This window comes from Aulonocara stuartgranti, assembly GCF_965226115.1.
Source record: "Aulonocara stuartgranti genome assembly, chromosome: 4".
In the NCBI taxonomy this organism is placed as follows: Eukaryota; Metazoa; Chordata; class Actinopteri; order Cichliformes; family Cichlidae; genus Aulonocara; species Aulonocara stuartgranti.
In genome coordinates this window covers 21,343,080-21,365,224 of record NC_138942.1, presented here as the reverse complement: position 1 = coordinate 21,365,224, position 22,145 = coordinate 21,343,080, and the positions used below count along the sequence as shown (strand labels likewise).

Genomic DNA, 22,145 nt, shown 5'->3' with positions numbered 1-22,145 from the left:
TGGATGGATGGATGGATGCATGGATGGATGCATGGATGGATGGATGGATGGATGGAGGGAGGGAGGGAGGGAGGGATGGAGGGAGGGAGGGAGGGAGGGATATAGGGATGGATGGATGGATGGATGGATGGATGGATGGATGGATGGATGGAGGGAGGGATGGAGGGAGGGATGGAGGGATGGATGGATGGATGGATGGAAATTCATCATAAAACTATAAAAGTCATTCCTCTGCTTTCTGAGTCAGTCCACAAGTACATTTGTTTTATTAAAAAAGAATTAATCTTCACCGCATTCAAGGAGTGTTTCTTCAAATTGCTCCACTTGAGTTGTCATAACTGCTCAAGACAAGACAAGATAACCTTCATTAGTCCCACATTTTTAAAATTCATATTATTACAACAGCGAAATGAAATAAACATCTGATTAAATAATTAATTAAATATATCATCAGTTAATTACAAATGGAAATAATAGTTAAATATATACACAGTTAATAAAATATCAATTCATTTCATGTAAAACATTTTAATTCATTAAAATGTTACATGTAACAGCAGTACAGCAGCAGTTTCCTTTGAGCCTCTGATAATAGTAAACTGTGTACTGTGTACCAAAGTGGCCATAACTCCTAAGTAAATGTCGTATTTTGTTAAAACCCTTGAATTAAAGTTGAAGGTTTTCACTTCAATCACACCTAGATTACCTTACAGAGGTAAAAGTAAAAGAAAAGGTGACACTCTCCATAAACACATGGGTTTAACTTTATTATCTAGCCCAGTTAAAAAAAAATGTTGGCTGTGTAAAATGACAATAAAAATATATTGATTACCAAACTGTAGAAACCTATATTTAAAATAGTGCAGAGCAGGCATATTGAAAAGCCACAATTGATTAAATAATTAATTAAATGTATCAACAGGTGCGCCTCTGTATTAACACAGAACATGAACTCTGAAATATCCATCAGCAACCTAAGATTCTGATTCATCAAACCACTGGATATTTTACCGCTTTGCATCAGTTTGCTTTAGGTGATCTCGTGATGGTAGAAGACGTACACATGCCTGTGAGCTTTATTTGAAGGGTGGGATGCATGACCATTCAGTTTTAGTTTTCAGTCTCATCTCCTCCACTTAATAATTTCTCAGCTGAGAAGTTTAAGAAGATGAAAATTTTCAACACAAATGAAACAAGTCAAGGGGCCTCCAAGCAGTCCAAATCTGAAAGTTGGGAACTGCTTAAAAATCAGGTACTCAAAATATGTTTCCACTGCTGAACAGTCGACATCTCTCAGTGTCTTTTACGTTTCTTTGTTCATTCACTGAGTGAACAAGTGTCCACCTGTGTCTACAGACATGTGGACATACACGTGCCCACCAGTGTCCATTCAGACAGTCTTTATGTTGCCTCTCCATGCTAACCATGCATGTTCTCTTATGCACATCTTATTTCCAGCATGCTGGGACCCCTCTGCAGTTGCTGCCCTCTACCCCCTCCACCTCCCCCCCTCCCCCCCTGCCTATTCTTTACCACGGGGGCCATCCATGCCCACCTATTTGTGACGTTCTCATCCAATGAGAGGGGGGTGCATGGTGGACAAGCACCAATGGGGCAACTTTTTCATCGCTATAAAACTTTTGAGGACAGTTTGCAGGGTTGCACTTTCTGTCGGTCCAGGGCTCCTAGAGGAGAGCAACAGCCCAGAGAGAGAGAGAGAGAGAGAGGGGGCAAAGAGAGAGAAAGTGTGAACGCACAGGGGGTTGCCAGTTTTTAATCCTAATCCCACTCTTCAAGAAAGTGGTGGGTAGAATTCCGCATCATTTGTTTTACGTTTCAGTGTTTGGCCAGCTGTAATTTCTCTCCATTTTTTTTCTATCCCTTTTGTCTCGAAGCCTCTCCGTTTAAGTGAGGATGGAGAACGCACACACCAAAGAGTCGGAAGACGTTCTGGCCTACTTTGGCGTCACTGAGGACACCGGGCTGTCACCTGAGCAGGTTAAGAAGAGCCTGGAAAAGTATGGCTACAACGGTGAGGGAAACAAAAAGATGGATGGGTGGCTTGATGGATGGATGGATGGATGGAGCACTTAGATGAAGCCTTTGATACAGAGTGGAAATAAAGAGCAGTAGAAAATGATGGTGAATGACATGATGGGAAGGTCCAGGAGCACATGCATCAGATTTAGCTTGAATGAGAGGCGGCATACATACGGAGTACCTTGGAGGTTAACAAGATAAAATGGCAGGAGTAGAGACACTGAGGGAAATGGGAGGGGAAGGTGAAGGAGGACAAGTAGTGGCAGTGTCGGTTTCAAAGCTGTGTGTGACTTTGTGATGCTGGTCTAATTAAGGGAAACTATCCGACTGACACAAAGCAGGAGTTATGTTTGTGGAGCAGGTGCCTCAGGGTGTCAAGTTCCTGACAACTGCTACTGGTTTTAGTTTAGATTGAGGGTAATTTGTTTGTATTTTGAAACTGAGCGCACGAAAGTCCCTTTTTGACTCAAAGTCAAGATATTTACTTTTGTCTCAGCAGATGGAGTTCGCTGAGTTTTTACAGTCTCATTGAGCTTTATAAAGAAAGCATCAGAGGCCTTTTTTTCTTGCTTATCACAGCAGGGAAAGCATAGGCATGAATGTAACTGTACCCACATTACTGCTTGGCTTAAGGGTTCAAATAACAGGAACTGGAAAATCATGAATATTCCTACCTCTGCTTCACATTTAATTCACTGGGGGGGAAAAAGTCCTACATTCAGTAAAATGAAGAGGAATCATGTTTTTTGAGAATGCATTTTGGAGTAAAGTGTTATTGTTTGTTGGAGCAGGGCCTCAGTTTGGTGAAGAAAGTGTAAATTGTGCAATGTAATGCTTCCTTTATACTGTGTATTTTGTACTTGATGGTTTTATGGTCAAATCGATTGACCTGGCTGCATGTTTCACTCTGCAAATATCAGAACGAATGTAGTAAGTGCTGTGCTTTACTAATGTTCTCTGTCTCTCATCACCAACAGAGCTGCCAGCAGAGGAAGGTGAGCCAACCCGAAACATTACACACCTGCATGCTTCCTTTAACATCCCAGCTGTTCCTTTCACTTCCTGTCATGACTGCTCCCTTGTGTGTGTGTTTATCACTTGTTACTGACTCCAGTCTAGCAATGATGTATATACACCACAGAAACTAATGGATTGTATCCACATCTGTTGTGCAATGAACTCAAACTAAAGCAGCAACAGTCTTTGCTGCTGGGTTTGGAGCAGCCCAAAGTGGTGGGAGGATATTAAAACAAAGAGTCAGCCATCATTAATCAAATATGTGTTTTCACCTAAATCACAGTCACTGCCTTTTCCATTTAATCCGGTTTGTTTATCAGACTTACATGTATAATAACAGGAATTCTTAACACTGTATCAACATTGAATTTGATTTAATAGATGGGCTATGTCTATTTATTTGAATGTGTTTATCAGGCAAAAGTATCTGGGAGTTGGTGGTGGAGCAGTTCGAGGACCTGTTGGTCAGAATCCTTCTACTGGCAGCCTGCATCTCTTTTGTGAGTTTCATGATGCAACCCCCTGTGCGACCATCCATTTATCCAATGCAAAGCACCTACTTATGTAATATTCATGAAGTGTTCAATGCAAGGAGCTTGCACAAGTTCAAAAATCATTCTTTATTATCTTGTAGTGAAAAGATGTATTTTTCTATTTGTGCAGAGGTGCCCCTTCCATCCCTGTCTTACATTTACTAACACCAGATCCATTCAAAAGGAAATGGACAAAGCAGAGGAAGACTAGCTAACACAATGAATTAATGAACAGGATATATTCTCAGCAGTACTTGTAAAAGTTGTGTTTGTAATTTCAGTGATGGACACCACATGTAGTAGATTCTCTAATCTCTTCCTATACTTCAGACACCATGTGTTTAATTAGTTTTCTTTTCACTCTTTTGCATAATTTTCCAATTTGCCTCAAAATATGAAAATTTTCTCCCAGGAATTCAAGTTTTAGATATCTGGCAGATCACGTGTTTGATGGGTTATTTAGCATTAAGCTGAGGTTGAGCAGTTAGAAAGTCTAGTTAGCATTCGTTGTCCTACAGCAGCAGTAGTCAGTGTTGAGTTGTGTTACAACGCTCTGCAGTTCCCAGAAGCCGAACACTAAAAGTCCAAGAGTGTCCGTTTGGTGCTCACACCTGAGAAGGCCTGAAACATTCTTGAACTCTGCCAGATTTGTGGGCGTATTTCCTTTACACTGTGAGAAACAGAGTGTAGCAGTATAGCAATCCTTAGGGTACATTTTCTCTCGTTTACCAGTGCTGAATATATCCCAGAGTTATGTCAAGATGTTAACATTTTTTTGCAGCTAGAGCTAACCATGCTCATGTGGATGACTCCACCTCTAATTTAAACTTAAGAATATGTGGCAACTGAAGTCAAACACCCCTGTTTTGTTGCCTTTCAGGTCTTAATTTTATGTTACTGTTTATGAACGTCGTTCTTACATAATTGGGGGCTTGTCTGGGATCTGGGGCTGCATGTCTTTTGACTCTTTACCAAACACACACACACACTTCAGCTGACAAAACATCATTCGTATCATCACGTTATTAGATTACCTTTAGTGCCATTCTCACTGACACGAAGAATCCCTCTCCCCTCCTTGTTGCTCTCGCCAGTGCAGCTTTATGAAGGCGACTAGGTTCTTCACATTGTTTTAATCTTCGATTGCTCCACTCAGGGCTCCCTCTACAGCTGTCACTATAGCCTTAGAAGGCCTGACATGCTGCGTGTGAAATAGCGAGAGAACAAGAGAAAGACGAAAAGAGAGTGGCAGTGCATGTGCATGGCAGGACCTTTATTTTAAGAAAGTCTCAAGCCAGGACGAGAAACTATATCCTTAGACAAAGGTCAGGGATGGAAGGAACGAGGGATTGCTTGCAGCAGGAGAGAGTGAGAGACAGAGACGAGGGCGGGGGGCTGGGGATTGGATTGCACAATGGCATTGTCTGTTACAATGACAAATGAGCGCAATAGATTCAGAGTCATATATGGTTTCTAAAAGAGAGAACACTAAATACTGCAAATACATGGTCATCCTATTCATACACACAGGAATGCTTGACCACTGCAAGGTGTTGACAGGCCCTGACGCTCAGTCTGGAGATCGATTGTGTCTTTGAAGAGAAGCACAGTGAAGACAGACTGGAGAGAGCAAGCAATCAAGCCTACTTTAAAAAAAAAAGGGGGGGGGGGGGGGTGAGAAAACATGTGAGCTGAAAAGCAGGCGAATGGAAAACAAGGAAGACTGTGATGCTGAGCTAAATGCTAAATGCTACAAAGGAAGGATGGGAGGGCTTTACTCTTTTCTCTCCGCTTGGGTCCGTGCTCCGGTGGCCTGCAACTAATCTGTGTCAGTGTCAACACGAGGCCTTTCCGAAACACACCAGCATCAGTAACGTGTAGCTCCCGCTCACAGGGGCGCACACGTGCGCGAATATAGGTTTAGAAGAGTCACATGTGGAGAACTTCACACATAGGATAGTGTACGGCGCAACAGTGACAAAGAATAATGTCATTTGATCCTACAGCGGTGCAGAAATAGCTCCGAGCCGTGACAAATATATGTTTATGTTTATGCTACTCAGCAGTAAAAGATAATACTCTCACCCTGAGCGACAGGTGCACAACAAACGTAAAGACACTTCTGTATCACGGGCTTAGCGATAGTAACAATGTATCATTTTAACTCGAGAGGAAAGTGTCGGCGTGATGAACGGGCACCTCTGTAAAAGAAAAAGAAAACTGTCTTAGAGTTTGTTTGTTTTTTACAGATATTGTATATTTTTGGTAACACATTATAATGTGGCCAATGATTAAGCATGTAATTCCCTTGTAATTAAATATTTTCTTAGAAATTGCAGTATAATTATACTGACCTACAAATGAGAGGCACACTAAAAATGGGGGTTAAAAAGTCAGGTTATTGCAAATTATTATGGTGATAGTAACTTTAAGTCATGTATAAGTAATTTTTAGTAGTACCTACGTTGTGGGGAGAAATTATACTGTTTTTTGGAATTAATTCACTTCCCCATCTTACATTGTAAGTACACTGTATTTGTTGTGGCGTGGGCCATATAATGAAGTAGGTTAATTGTCCCATGTATTTTGCAAAAAAGGGAGATACTTCTTTCCTGTACACTCCTTTAAAATTTATGTTTGAACAGTGATTGAGAAAGAAAAAAAAATAGATTCAATTAACTAATTTATTAAGTACAAATGCTAAATATTTGTTGTAATTTAAGGGTCAATTATGAGAGTTTACTATTCTGCCATTGTGATCCCTGGATTTTGAGCGTAAGATCTGCTAGTCAACTGTTCCTCAAGGAAATTTTAGGGATTTTTTGTTTTTTTAGAAATAAAGTTTCATCATAATTAGAATTTTAAGGGTTTCATTTTGACAACTTCAGTGTCTCATCATCTAATTTTAAACAACAACTCCTTCAACTTTGGACTCTGTCTGTGTGTGACTGTCTCAGGTGCTGGCTTGGTTTGAGGAAGGAGAAGAAACTGTGACTGCTTTTGTCGAGCCCTTTGTCATCCTCCTCATCCTCATCGCGAATGCTGTTGTTGGAGTGTGGCAGGTCAGTGAGCGCGCATAAATACACACACACACACACACACACACACACACACACACACACACACACACACACACACACACACATATTCAGAAACAACTGCAATCCCAAGGCCACATACCTGCTCCTGAATACTGTCTTTTGCCCACATACACACACCTAAATAGACTCTTATACTTAGAAACAGTCACGCCCGATAAATCACGCACATCGGCGGCCTGCTCAGGCCTTGTGTCCTTTACAGAGAGCACACACACTCCTTAGATCTCAAAGATCAAGCAAAGCCAGAAAGAGAGGCATGACGTAAACAGGAGGTGAAAAGGTGAAAGGTTAAGCCAACAGGGCGCGTGGAGGGAGGCCACGGACCGGGTCCCGTTCCTGCTTCGAAGGGCCAAACTGCTGCGTTACAATCCACACTTTGCAATCCTCAGTAAAAATACAGAGGGACGATCACGTTACCGCAGGCTTGCGTTTTGTGCGTGTATGGTTGAGAGGTTCATATCAACCCTGCGGCAGTCATTTGGAAACTATGCACAAGGATTCACACATGGGGGATGAGGAGGAGAATGGAGAGAGGGAGGGCAGCTGGCATAAGTTGGGCTTTACACTTTGAGGCAGTCGGGGGCAACCTTGGAAGAAACCACAGCCTGACATCAGGCTGTCTGACTTCTCTGCGCCGTCTGCTTTTACTGGGAAATAATTCAACATGACGAACAAGAAACGACTTCGAAAAGCTCACAGTCGTTTCTTGTTCGTCATGTTGAATTTAAGGACTTCAACCTGCTGCAGCACAAGTCCTGCAAAATTATGGTTGCACAACCTCTCTTTAAATTTGATTATTTAAGCTGATGGACTTTAATAAAATACAAACATCAGGAAAACCTCATGATAATGGACAACAATGCCTTCAACCATCAATCAGTCACTGGTATCAGCAACCTTATCCCTCATTACTAATGCCAGTGCCTGATGATTATCTGCCACAGCAACTTTGGGTGCTCAAAAAAACTATGAAAAAAAGGCTAAAAGCGCTTGTTTTTATTAGTATGTTGTCCTAGAATAAAACAAAATCTGTGCATTCTGCCCTCAAACATTACAACATATAGTGACATTCATTAATATTTATTATGGCTCAGTGGTGCAGTAGTTAGCACTGTAACCTCATACCAAAAGGTTTTGGGATTTGAATTCACTGACGCCTGTGTGAGTTTCTTTTAATAACAGGCACAGGAAACAGGAAAACCAGGGCTGAAAATGTGGGACTACAACAAAGGCAACAAAGACAACTTTTGCTTTAGGAATGTACATAAAATCAAACACATACAGAAAATACAGGATATTTTTTTAATTCATTCACTTATTTTTACCCAACTTTAGAGCTACCTCTCATTTATATTTTGCTTCTAAGATGCCAGACTTTCTTAAAATGTTTTAAAGCAACAGTTCTCTGTGCTTTCGAAGGTCTTTTAATTTTTTTCTTTGAAATTTATTTTGCTTTTACAATAATTTTCAGTCCTGTCCTTGTACGTGACCATTTTCAGGGATGATTTTTTTTTTATTTTGTTATGCACCTACCTCAAGAGGTGAACCAATTTTTAACTGTCACTTTGTTACTAGCAGCCCGACACATCACACATCATACGGTCCCGTTTCTTAAGTTTTATCTGTAAAAAATATGATAACGCAGTTTCAATGGCATAAAATAGTATTTTTGTACCAACAAGGTGATGTGGACACATGCACACCAAGCTCTTCTTTGACTAAATAACTCCACAATTTCCCATTCTGGACACATTATCTAACGCACACCCAAACACTTACCCTGTTTCATTCATGCATTGGGGCAACTTGCCAAGGACACTTTGCCTGAAGACTTTGTTAAGCTTTTTTTTGTTATCCTATCAAAATATATTATATTTAAATACATTTCTATTCAGGTCATTTAAAAAAATGTACTGAGCATCTTTTTAAAATAATGATCTTTTGATTAAAGCCTTTTTATCTATCTAAAAACTGACCTTTAACATGTCACATGTGACAACTATCATGCAAAGGACTCGAACATCAAGGAGCCGGAATGATTATGTGTTTGCTCTGTGTGCACGTTTGAAACAGGAGCGCAATGCAGAGAGCGCCATCGAGGCCCTGAAGGAGTACGAGCCTGAAATGGGGAAAGTTTATAGGGCAGACAGGAAGAGCGTGCAGAGAATCAAGGCCAGGGAGATCGTTCCTGGTGATGTAGTGGAGGTCTCTGGTAAGCTTTATCTGCTGCATTTATTCAAAGCCCATCTAGCCACTGAAAATCCATAAATGTGATCAGAATTAAGATGAGATTAACTCCCCAAAGCAGTCTACACATAAGCTTGTTCTAGTCGAATTCCAAAACCTTGTCTGTAATGTGTCATTTAAATTCAAGTGTTTGAAATCTGAACTTCTCAACTTTGCAAGTGTGTGAATACAAGACTGTCCTTCAAAATCAACATGGCCCCTTATAAGGCAGTGACAGAGAAAAAGGAGTTGGGGGGTGAGTGAAGGAATAAGCTTGAGTATAAGCACTCACTCCTCTGTCTCTCCCCTCTGTTTGCTGTACACCTGTTCTTTTCATTTCATGATCTCCCCAAGGTCTCCCTCTCCCTCTGACTCTTACTGTGGTATCGGTTTTCAACAACAACACTATCCATCCAGAGTGCTAAAACCAGCCCCCCTTCCTCCCCACCTCCTCCAGCCAGCTGTAACACTGCAGTCAGATTGTCTTTGCACTGTAATACTGCCAAACCAATAAATCACTAAAGAAACAAACGTTAATGAAGGGCCTGCTTTTGTGTATGTGTTTGTTACGTGAACACTAGTTGGTGACAAAGTGCCAGCTGATATCAGGATCATCTCCATCAAATCTACAACCCTGCGTGTGGACCAGTCCATTCTTACTGGTATGTGTTTTGTCGCAGACAAAGAATAAATAAATGAATTAATTAATTTTTCTAATTTCCGTCGCCTTCCCTGACCGCTCATCTCTGCAGGTGAGTCTGTCAGCGTGATCAAGCACACAGATCCAGTTCCAGACCCCCGAGCCGTCAACCAGGACAAGAAGAACATGTTGTTCTCTGTGAGTCTTTTTCCTGCTTTCTCCTCTCCTTGACCTTTATATTTCCATCGGGCGTCTCAAAACCCACCTGCTGACTGATTTAACTTCCAATTCGACCTCATTATTCCATGAAAATAACCATTACAGCAGACATTTTGCATGTCATTGTTGGGAAAACCATAGGTGTAATGATGAGAAATTTTGGACGTCATTTTGGATGTCAGCACAGGTGGCACTTCATTATCACCGTCATGCTGACTTCGTGATCTGTGCTGCTTAAAAGTATTAAGCAATTAACTCTTACTTAGTGAGCCAGTTCTGACATTTCAGAATAAAAAAAAGAACCTACGTAATTAAATTAATTGCTGATTCAGTTAATTCAACACCTGCAGGGGTCTTGATACTGAGTCTGCATCAAAAACTGTCCCAAACTTAAGGTAATTTCCAATCACTGTCTATTGCTCTATCATAAATGGAAGATAAACATTTTCTTTAGATTTTCTTTTTGTAAAGATGTTATTTTATTACATCACTACAGTAGCATTAGATCCTTTATTCACTAACATGGTTCATGACTATAAGTGACAGAAACTGATACACTGCTATACTTTAGCTAACACACTTTACCAGAGACTATATTTAACAATTGTTCAAATACAGCCATTGTAGAAAATACCAAGCTAATATCAGTCTGGTAGCATGCTGGCTATATATAAAAAATGGACATAGTCACTTGAGTCCACTCTAGAAACTGAGCAACTCCTGGCCGCTAAGGAAAATGTGTAGGTTGAGGCCAGTTGCCTTGAAATTGATTGTTAATCCTTTAAAGCCTGAACCCTGAAATAATTGTCAGAAAATTCAAATTTCCAGCACAACTGAGTGTTTATTTAACTTTGTGGCAATTTTTTTAAATGCAATATTAATTTGTATATATTAATTTTAACCTCCTAAGACCCAAACTCTTCCACGACATGCATTTTTAATTTCTCTTTGATATTTGGGCATATTGGGGCCTGACGAATGTAATAACAAAGAATTATCCCTTTTTTTTTTTACCTTATTTTTGTTTTTAAGAATAATAAGAGCTACATATGAGGATATCATTTCAAATTTTGATAGAACAGTAGCAGTATAATGTCCTCGTAAGTGGATATCAGGCCCATGTAGAACAAAATTAAGTATTTTAGTCTAAATAACCCAAAATGTGATGTCCACATATGCGGACGCCAGGTCCTAGGAGGTTAATTTGCGTAATATTTGCTACATCAAAACATATTGTTTGCATTTTGTTACTTTGAAAGGTATTGTGCAATGTATTTTGATTTTTTGATGGGGAAAAAGTATAGAAAAGTCACAAAAACCCATTGGTGAAAACTGGTCAGAGAATACTCCATACAAAACTTCCTTGTAACTTCCTTCCCTTCTTGGTCACTAGCAGATTTCTACAGAGGCTCATAGTTTGCACTGACTTTACTCTGAGCGGCAGTGAAACTGAAAAGTGTAACACAAATTAGAAGTGGAGACCATTTGCTTTCAGTGTAAAAGTTGCGCCTTTTCAAAAAATGTTGGCTGCAGCACTGAGGTACAACATTTACTTTGAATGCAGATAGTCCGATTTGCATTGCAGTTTCTCAAGTTTCACTACCGTTCAGCTAGTTAGCAAGTGTTTGCAGACAAGTTGGTGTCTTCCATGCAAACTACAAGTAATCACTGCAATCTGCTCGCAACCATAACCCTAGCAATCACTGGGGAAATACATATTTTTCCTTCATAGCCAGTGGTTGTATCAAAAATTATATGTAGAACATCAATCAAAAAACATGTGCAGGTTTGTTAATTGCTGTCATGAAGCTTCTATAGATATCTATCTACCGATATTGGATGTACTCTCATCTATAAGAGACTGTAGAACCAATAAATACACATTGCTACAGTGTACTGCAGGGGTGGGCAACTCCAGGCCTCGAGGGCCGGTGTCCCTGCAGGTTTTAGACGTGTCCTTGAACCAACACAGCTGATTTAAATGGCTAAATTAGCTCCTCAACATGTCCTGAAGTTCTCCAGAGGCCTGGTAACGAACTAATCATGTGATTCAGGTGTGTTGACTCAAGGTGAGATCTAAAACCTGCAGGACACCGGACCTTGAGGCCTGGAATTGCCCACCCCTGGTGTACTGCTAGCTTGTTTAGCAACATGGATATGGTAATCATTTTCAGAATTATTTGGATGCTAGTTTTACAAACTGAAAAAAAACCCCCGCAAAAATAAAAATAAAAGTAAAAGTAAATTTAGTTACCAGAAAAGCTGGACACTCTGCTGAATATCTGGTAAACTAAATGCAGAATAACAAAGGGTTATTGAGTGGGGAACAAAGAACATAGCCTGCGTAGTTGTCTATTTTATTATGAATGGGACCGTACTTTTCTTTGCTACATTATACTGAACAAGCAACCCGCAGATTGAGACCATTAACTCATCAAGAAAATGTTAACAAAGGTCACCAATCAAGTGAGCAGCAGCGCCGTTTTCTCATAGTAGTCCCCCTAGGTTTAAGGCATTTCTGCATTAGCATTAGCATTAGCAATTATATGGTATTGTTTATATATTCACCAACTGATTGTGTTAAGATAAGTACCCTTTGTAATTAACACTACACAAAATTCATTTTAGGTTGTTAAAAAAATCATTTGCACTTTTGAAGTTATTAATAAACCAAATTATAATAAAGAATAAATATTTGACCTCATGATGAGGATGAGTAGTGTCAAAACAAAATGTTACCACACTCATTATGTTTAACCCTTCAGTCATCACTTCTGAGTTCACTGGCAGCCTCATAGTTGTGTATTTCAGGTCCAGATTTTCCATCCATCTTTCCAGTAGTCATGTCACTCTCTTTCGAATCTCTGTTCAGGGCACCAACATTGCTGCCGGTAAAGCCATTGGCATTGCTGTTGCGACTGGTGTCTCTACCGAGATCGGCAAGATTCGCGACCAGATGGCTGCCACCGAGCAGGAGAAGACCCCTCTGCAGCAGAAACTGGACGAGTTTGGAGAGCAGCTCTCAAAGGTGGGTGAGACGGGCAGTGTCTGCAACAGTTAATTTCATGTCATGTCTTAAACATTTTAATATTGCTGGCTTGAGACTGAAAATTACAACTAATGTCATACACGTCCCCCTATTGCTGCTTGTCCTGCAGGTCATCTCCCTGATTTGTGTGGCCGTGTGGATAATCAACATCGGTCATTTCAATGACCCCGTCCATGGAGGCTCCTGGATCCGCGGCGCTATCTATTATTTCAAGATTGCTGTGGCTTTGGCTGTGGCTGCTATTCCTGAAGGTAAGCCCCCGGGATTAACTTCTATTTGATTGCTCAACCACATGAAACATTCACGTCCTGTAGCTCATCTGCGATGCTGCTTCCAGTCTGTTCAAAAGTGTTTTTGTTAAGTAATCTTTTTTGCATGTGAAAAGGAATAAATAAGACACCTTCATTCATGTTCTTCTTATTAAGACGTCGTAACGTATGTATGTATCAGTATGTATTAGTTTTCAGAGCAAGTTTGCTCATTTCAGTTCAGTTTTTATTGTATGGAAATTTCCAAATTACCAACCCTTTAAAGTCCAGTGCGTTGTTCAATCTTAATGGTTGGAAATAGGACCCTGAATCAGACACTAACAACCTTCCAAATAAAGCTGCCTTGGCTATTGCCGGTTCTTGCCACTCCCTATCCAGCAGACAGTGCAGAAGGCTTTGGAGACTCTCCATGAGCCTCTTAAGCTGAGTTTTCAAAGTTAAGGACCAGATTAGAACTGACAGAAACAGGTGTATTCCTCAGAAAGCAGCTGATGACCAGTACATCTCTGATTTGCACACTAGTTTTATTAAACTGCAAATAAAAATGTGAGATTAAAGTTTGTGTAGACAAAACCTCCTTGAATTCAGCTCTTAGTAAAACATTTGAACTTTCATATACCATCTTCTTTGTGAGGCAAGAACATTCTCATTTTGATGATGGGGACATTCTCCCCATCAGTCAGCTGTAAATTGTGCCAAAGTTAACTGGAGAGCACAACCTGATGATGCCAAAAGAACAACATAATATGCACACATAGATGCTGCGATAATGTCACTAAACTGGACAATCTCCAGACCTTGACCACACCATTGTTTTTGCCAAGAATGTGAACACAGATCACCCTCCATGTGCCGGAGTGCTGAATGACTCATACCAGCCCTTCCCTTAGGAGTAGCATTGGAGAGCACAGTATTCTGGATGCGGTCCAGCTGATGTGTTAAGGGCTGTGCAGGGACCCCCACTGTTGTCACCCTGCCAAGTGGCAGAATCCCTGAAGTCCAGCTGTTTTTTAATCCAACATTTGTCCTCATCTCTAAAGTTCAATCAAGTTTTGTCCAGCATTCAACTCGTTCTTGTTTTAAAGCAGCTCAATTTGTTCAGGGCTTCTCTGATTAAGCTCTCCCACTTCTCGTCACAGGCCTGCCTGCTGTCATCACCACTTGCCTTGCGCTGGGAACACGTCGTATGGCCAAGAAGAACGCCATCGTCAGAAGCCTGCCTTCTGTGGAGACCCTGGGCTGCACCTCGGTCATCTGCTCCGATAAGACCGGCACCCTCACCACCAACCAGATGTGTGTGACCAAGGTGGGTACACACAAATAAGCCTTCGCACGTTTGCATTCAAATAAAAGGAGATCTGATAAAATGTCGTTTTTTGCCATGTTTCCACGCAGATGTTCGTCATCGATAAAGTTGAAGGCGACAGCGTTTCCCTCTGTCAGTTTGACATTTCGGGCTCAAAGTACACCCCAGAGGGAGACGTGTAAGAGACAGAATCAGCACGCGACTGCCATAAACGGCCTAAAAACCAAACAAAACTAACGAGTTGTGTCTCTTTTGACCAGAACAAAGAATGGTGCGTTTGTGAAGTGCGGACAGTATGACGGATTGGTTGAGCTGGCAACTATTTGCGCACTGTGCAATGATTCTTCTCTGGACTACAACGAGGTCTGTGGAGGAGGAGTTTATGCTTCCGCTGAACAGCCTTATTACAATGCACTTAGCAATTTTTAATGAACTCCTTGTCTCGTTGATGCAGTCCAAGGGCATTTATGAGAAGGTGGGTGAGGCCACTGAGACGGCCCTGTGCTGTTTGGTGGAGAAGATGAATGTGTTCAACACTGAAGTGCGCAGCCTGTCCAAGGTGGAGAGGGCAAACGCTTGCTGTTCCGTAAGTCTGTCAAATATCTGATACAGTATGTAGCAAGTTACTCTTTATAGAGTCAGCCTACTAACCTACATGACATTTGCTTTAAAAGTAAAAAAAAAGTGAGTCAATATTGAAATTAAATATATTGGTTTGCCATGTTGCAGCATGAAATATGAACACATAAATGAGCTAACAAGTTTCCCATATCAACTTAAAGTATGATGATGTCTGGGCCTTAGCAGGATAATAAAAATTCAGCCAAAATGCAGAAGCAGTATGTGAATAACTAAGCATACCCTTACTGCTTCCATAGGAATCAAGATGGTCAGGGACAGCCAGGTGCTGCTAATCAAATGCACCTGATTAACTGATCATCAGGAAATGTGAGCACCTCTTTAAAAGCAGCAGTTTTGGCAGTTTTGGAGCATTGAGGCGTGTCTTTACAAATTTTCAAGTAGGAAACACATCGGCAATGATCTTGAGAATAGTGGATTTGGACTTCTGGAACAATGTCCTCTGAACATATGAGACCACTGTGGAGAAGTCTGGCTGTAATGCACAGCATCACATCTGCTGAAAACTAAACACAGCATATCAGCTCAAAGACCTCAAACCAACTGTCAGCACCATGGTGGAGGAGTTATGATTTTGGCTCATTTTGCAGGCATAGCACCTGGGCACCTCGTAGTCACTGAGTTGACCATGAACTTTCTGTGTACCAAAGTATTCTAAAGTCAAATGTCACAGCTAAAGATTGACTGGGATGTGCAACGGGACAATGACCTCAAGCACTGCAGCAAATCAACAAGAGAAAGACTTAAAGAGAACAGAATCAAGGTGTTACAGTTATCTATTCGAAGTCCAGACCTCAGAAAGGATGAAAGAGTACCCACAGTTATTTTTGGCTTAGGTTTTATTATAATGACACTACGTAAAAGTGACACAGATAATGACACTAAGCGCTGTGTTGTTTTTCATCTGACTTTGAGCTTAAATCATTTTAGGATTGGGACCAGTTAACTTTTTATTATATTCTGATACATAAAAGCTCCCAGATAGTCAAAAAAAAAGAAAAAAAGCAACAACTGTATGGCAGGTGCAATATTTAAAATGTTTATGTGTAATATGCAGGGCCTGGTTTGAGGTTTCTCCAGTTCACCTTCCTCCCTTCACTTTCTGACAGGTTATCAAGCATCTGATGAGAAAGGAGTTCACCCTGGAGTTCTCCAGAGACAGAAAGTCTATGTCAGTCTACTGCTGTCCTGCTAAGTCGGCCAAAGCACCTGTGGGAAACAAGATGTTTGTCAAAGTGAGCGTGGAACATCAGCCAAAGATGAAAATAATACTTGAAAAAGTTGTTCTGAAAAAGCTCCAAAAGAGACAATTTGATGTTTAAGAATCACAAACGAATGATTGCATTTCCTGTCTTCAGGGTGCTCCAGAGGGAGTTATTGACCGCTGCACTTATGTTCGTGTGGGTACTAACCGTGTACCGCTGACTGGCCCGGTGAAAGACCACATCATGTCAGTCATCAAGGAATGGGGCACCGGACGCGACACCCTCCGCTGTTTGGCCCTGGCCACATGTGACACACCTCTGAGGAAGGAGGAGATGAACTTGGAGGACTCAACAAAGTTTGCAGACTACGAGGTTGGAGAGTGAAAACAAAAACATGAAGTCACTGTAGTCCCTAATGGAAGACTTGAGCATTTCATTTCTTGCTCAGCTGTAGCTCAGACATAGCTCAAACCTTTCTTTCTTATCCCCAGACGGACCTGACCTTTGTTGGCTGCGTTGGTATGCTTGACCCTCCTCGGAAAGAAGTCATGAGCTCCATTGAGTTGTGCAGGGCCGCCGGTATCCGTGTCATCATGATCACTGGTCAGTATACATATCAGATGCAGATCAGCAGTCTAATTTTAAAAGAAATCGAGCAAAGATTGACCTTTTCTGTCCCCCAACCCGACCACTCCAGGTGACAACAAAGGTACGGCTGTGGCCATCTGCCGCCGCATTGGCATCTTCACTGAGGATGAGGATGTCACAGGCAAGGCCTTCACCGGCCGTGAGTTTGATGACCTCGCTCCATATGACCAGAAGAAGGCCGTTCGAAAGGCTTGCTGCTTCGCCAGAGTTGAACCAGCACACAAGTCTAAGATTGTGGAGTTCCTACAAGGCTTTGATGAGATTACAGCCATGGTGAGGAGAAAAGAAATGAACCTTTGATGAGTTTATTGTGCTTGATGTGACAGGTTAAATATGCTGTTCCTCCCATTTCACCTCGACCCATCACCCAGACTGGTGATGGAGTGAACGATGCCCCCGCCTTGAAGAAGGCGGAGATTGGCATCGCCATGGGCTCTGGCACTGCCGTTGCCAAGTCTGCCTCTGAGATGGTCCTGGCTGACGACAACTTCTCTTCCATTGTGTCTGCTGTTGAGGAGGGCAGAGCCATTTACAACAACATGAAGCAGTTCATCCGCTACCTCATCTCCTCGAATGTGGGCGAGGTCGTCTGGTGAGCGCATTACGCTTCACTTAACTGACACTTAAGTTCAACGTGAGTTCTTGTCCTGCATAAGAAAGAACTTAAAACTAGGCTTGACTTCTGTTTTTTTCACCTCTTCAGTATCTTCCTGACTGCTGCACTCGGTCTTCCTGAGGCTCTGATCCCCGTCCAGCTTCTTTGGGTCAACCTCGTGACTGACGGTCTGCCTGCCACCGCACTGGGCTTCAACCCGCCTGACCTGGACATCATGGGCAAACCCCCCCGCTCCCCCAAAGAGCCCCTCATCTCTGGCTGGCTCTTCTTTAGATATCTGGCCATTGGAGGTACATACTGATACTGCAGACACGACCAGCAGCTTCCTTCAGTAGAGTTTTTCAAGGATTTATCGCAACATGGCATAACACACCAATCATCTTCAAGACTTTAAATGTAGACTCATAGTTTTCATGGGCATATGTTTTGTAATACTTCTTCCAGGCTATGTTGGAGCTGCAACAGTGGCAGCAGCTGCCTGGTGGTTCTTGTACAGTGATGATGGTCCAATGGTCACCTTCCACCAGCTGGTTAGTATCAAATCATCTTATTTGAGAACTTTTCTTCTAAAATACTCCTGGGACTCCTTGTGTAAAATTTCAAACTTTTCAAACATAAAGAACCATCTCAGCCTCTTTCAAAAGCGCTGCTGAAATAAATTTAAAAAAAGGCAATTTATGTTTGTTTCTCTCCATCAGTCTCACTTCATGCAGTGCAGTGAGGACAACGAAGACTTTGATGGTGTCCACTGTGAGGTATTTGAGTCTGCTCCACCAATGACCATGGCTCTGTCTGTACTGGTCACCATTGAGATGTGCAACGCTCTGAACAGGTTTGACTACACTGTGAACCCAAAAGGCATTGTGGGTGCATCGGATCCACCTGAAAACTATGATGTAGTCAAATGTGCCACCAGTTCATTAAATGTTTGGACATTTTGTAGTTTTGCCTTTGTAACCATAACAGTGGATTCCAAACCAAATAGTTTGGATGTTATTGAAGTGAAGATGTTCAGTTTTAATTCAAGCACAAAAATGTGGCATTAATTATTCATTCATCCAACAAGCAAAAGATCCCCGGTTCAATCCCAGGAGAAGATACAAATCCCTCAGAGGGTATCCGACGTAAAAATCTGACTGATCAAATAAGCTATAAGTTATCTGCTGTGGCAACCCCCTTGGAAATAAAGGCGCTTAAAAGTTTCTTCTTCTTCTTGAATTATATATAATCTCCTATTTACAGATGCTCAAAATTAAACTGACAAACTACCATCATTTTAAATGTCAGGATTGTTTGTTTGGGCTTAAACCCACTGTGGTGGTGCACAGATTATGTGCAAATTGATCCAAATGATAAAAACAGTGTGGCTATCCGAATAAGTTACGATAATTTATGGTAGCTGAGTAGTAGTGAGTGCCATTATCTACAAATAAAGAAAATTTATTATGAACCTTTTCCGGAGTGACCAGCCTACTAAAATTACTGCAAGAGTGAAATAATGACCCAGAACAACATCTAAAGAACTGCGGGAAAGGGAGTCCTGCAGTATTTATTCAGGTTATCTTTGTATAATATTAAAATTTGTTTGATGATCTGAAACATGTAACTGTAACAAATATTTAAAAAAAGACAGTGAGGTCAAATTAAATCTTCAGTCAACTCTTTTCCATTTTTAGTGTATATAAAAATATTTCCATCAGCTACTCTTAAAGGATTGAGCACTGACTAAACTGTCACGAACAGAGGTAAAATTCAAATGAGGTCCACTTTAAAAAGGAAAAATAGAAGCTGACGTTTTCATTTTGGAAAAGGTCCAATTTCGCTGCAGGCAACTGCAAGTGACAAATAAAGGCTTCATTCATTTTGACCTTTTCCAAACATGAAAGCTGTGTCGTAGCTCCCATAGTTATAATAAGGAGACAATGAAGCACTTTGCAAACACATTACTATGCAGTCACCTCCACACATACACTTTTTCATGCCCTTTTACATTTTCAGTCTGCATTAACGTACCCCATCCGCTCTGCCTTCCTCCTATCCTCCCCCACGTCCCTGCTCCCTCTACACCAGCTTGTCTGAGAACCAGTCTCTGGTGCGCATGCCCCCCTGGAGCAACGTCTGGTTGGTGGCTGCCATGAGCCTCTCCATGTCCCTTCACTTCATGATCATCTACATTGACCCCCTGCCCGTGAGTCTGGCCTCATGCAACACAGCACACATCTCCATTTATATCTCTACACACACATTTCCTCTCTCCCAGTTTCATTCCTTAAATGCTAGTTGCACATATAACTGAGAGAAACTACAGCACTGAAGAAGAAACACATGTATTTCAGGTTTGACAGATAAATAAGCTCCAGCTTAGTGGCGTTCAGTAGTTTTAACATGCCACTGCTGATTCACAGATGATCTTCAAGCTCACTCACTTGAACGTGGAGCAGTGGATGATCGTGCTGAAGCTTTCCATCCCAGTCATCCTTCTCGATGAGCTTCTTAAATTTGTGGCTCGCACATATCTGGACGGTAAGACCTGCTTGACAAACGCTGTTCCATTTTTCTGCCTCCTTTACACGCAGGGTAACAAATATTTGGAAATATTCATGATTCATGATCCAGGAAATGCCCAGTATTAGTCTCACGGGACAGCTGTTTGTAATTTAAAAATGATCATGTTGCACATTAATTACTGCAGATCAGATTAAATCTATGAATGAAACATAAACATGATGCTGCAACACACTGTAGCCAGAAACTGGGAATAGCTACATTCTCCTGTATTTTCCCTTTTTAATGAACAAAAGTGAAATTAGGAGTGATGGTTGCAGAATAATTTTCCTCCCAATTAAATGTATTTTAACATTTAACCTGTTCCCTTTTTTTTTTTTTTAATCCATGGCGATGTCTCCCACCCTTTTCCCTCTAATCTCTATTTCCTCTGATGACTTTTACCTAATCTTCTTCTCCTTGGATGCCCTTCTTCACTGTTCCCTTTCTGACAATCCAGCCTAAACCTCTTCCCCCCTCCTCCTCCATACCCCTGTAACAAAACAAGGTACTCCCCTCTGACTCCAGCTAAAGGTTTAAGCACGCTGCATCTTGCAAGACTTAAAAGACTTTCTGGACTAATGTCTGTGGACCCAGAGTGAAGCTGCATTTGCAATGAAATCAAATTTTAATGCATGATTTGTGTTTACAGCTGGAAGCTGTCGCTGCAAGCTAAACGTATGGCTTTAAGTAGCTTTTAGATTAACACAAAAAAAAATAGTAAAATTCAGATTAGCACATGTGGCATGCTCTGACCGTGCATTCTCCTGCAATCAGAGTTTTTTGCATTTATGCTAAAAAGGTAAAGCATAATGCGAACATTAAAGCATTATACTGAATACTTCTCAGATCAGTCCTCGTTGTTGTGATTTTTAAAAAGAAAGGTTAGTTTTTGGTTATTGCTTACACACAAGCTAAAAAGCAAGTTGGATATTTGAGGAATAAAGCAGTGCACTGTGAGAAAATTAAGCGCACATATGTGCATCATCAGAGATCACAGGCAGACGGTTTGCGTGAGAAACAGTAATTCTGGCTCAATCCTATTTCATCTACACTCAAACTTAAACATAACTACGACAGCAATTTTCTTGCCCTTAAGCAGAAAAGACCCCGCTACAAGCTTTCCTTTAAAACCATTAAACAGTCTCCATTAATCCACAGAACATATGTGCAAGAGTTAACTGCTGGATTTTAGTTTACTCCAGGAAACAAAGCAAATTGCCTTATTTCTCACAATGTCCAACTTTTGACCTCGAGCTAGCTTCAACCATTGGCCTTTTTTTAAAAACTTTAAATACACCCATTTATCCCCGATGCCTTTACATTATACCAAACAAGCCTTTGTTTGGTCCCTCCAGGCAAAGTCTAGAGGTGAAGAGAAGCGGAGAGTGGCTGAAGCAGAGAGGCACCGAGACACAGAGGATGGAGAGAAAGGCTGAGCGCTCCAACTGAATGAGAGCGTGCAACATGTCACTTGATCAAAAACCCCGAGTGGCACGAATACAAACATATAAGCCATCTGATGATACACCGAAAAAAAGCTGAAAACTATTTTTGTCTGTGTATGTACTGAAAATAATATATAGTGAAAGAATTATTAAAACTATTGTGTTGATTTTATTCTTAAAGAATAAAGATGTGTATTAAAGTAACCGTCAGTTTTCTGAATACCATCTTTTTTGAAATATTACTCTTAATAGACAAGCAACACAAGATTATGGCTTTAAAGGGCTATTTCACCCATTTTGAGCAGACTTTGGATCATTACAAAAATACTCCCTCTATATTATTTACTGAGATCTGCCACTTCATTCCCCTGCAAAATATGCAGAATTCAGGTTCCACATGACTCCAATCCAGCCTAGAGCACAGCTTTGGAGAAGGTGAAAGACGGTGTGAATTCTGGACTTTTAACTGTATTTTCACAAGTTTTACAGCTTCTCCTGCTGGTAAAGACCTCCCACCGTCAAAGTACACTTCAGAATGGTCTCCGGTAACCCTATGTTGGGCTGGCTACATTGATGTCCTCGATTTGGTTCCCTTCATAGGGACTGAATGAATGGATGAGCCTGGAGGTCACTGGGAAGAGGGAG

At 41.2% G+C, this 22,145-nt stretch overlaps 1 protein-coding gene across 2 annotated transcripts; it reads left to right on the top strand.

The window, feature by feature from the left end:
* The first annotated feature begins 1,653 nt into the window (after window positions 1-1,653).
* On the top strand, window positions 1,654-21,704 carry atp2a1 (ATPase sarcoplasmic/endoplasmic reticulum Ca2+ transporting 1). Of its 2 annotated transcripts, XM_082530808.1 has the most exons (26): window positions 1,654-1,803; window positions 1,896-2,032; window positions 3,018-3,035; window positions 3,475-3,557; window positions 6,548-6,652; window positions 8,765-8,903; window positions 9,499-9,579; window positions 9,670-9,755; window positions 12,649-12,804; window positions 12,935-13,076; window positions 14,234-14,400; window positions 14,490-14,578; window positions 14,661-14,763; window positions 14,855-14,986; window positions 16,149-16,274; window positions 16,398-16,616; window positions 16,736-16,847; window positions 16,942-17,165; window positions 17,264-17,484; window positions 17,596-17,798; window positions 17,953-18,038; window positions 18,207-18,340; window positions 19,579-19,696; window positions 19,914-20,031; window positions 20,513-20,560; window positions 21,411-21,704. In XM_082530808.1, exons 2-25 carry the CDS (start codon window positions 1,915-1,917, stop codon window positions 20,515-20,517), a joined length of 2,985 nt encoding a protein of 994 aa, XP_082386934.1. In that variant the 5' UTR covers window positions 1,654-1,803; window positions 1,896-1,914; the 3' UTR covers window positions 20,518-20,560; window positions 21,411-21,704. The 2 variants fall into 2 exon arrangements, with proteins under 2 accessions (XP_082386934.1, XP_082386933.1); XM_082530807.1 differs by lacking the exon at window positions 20,513-20,560.
* The last annotated feature ends 441 nt before the right edge of the window (window positions 21,705-22,145 follow it).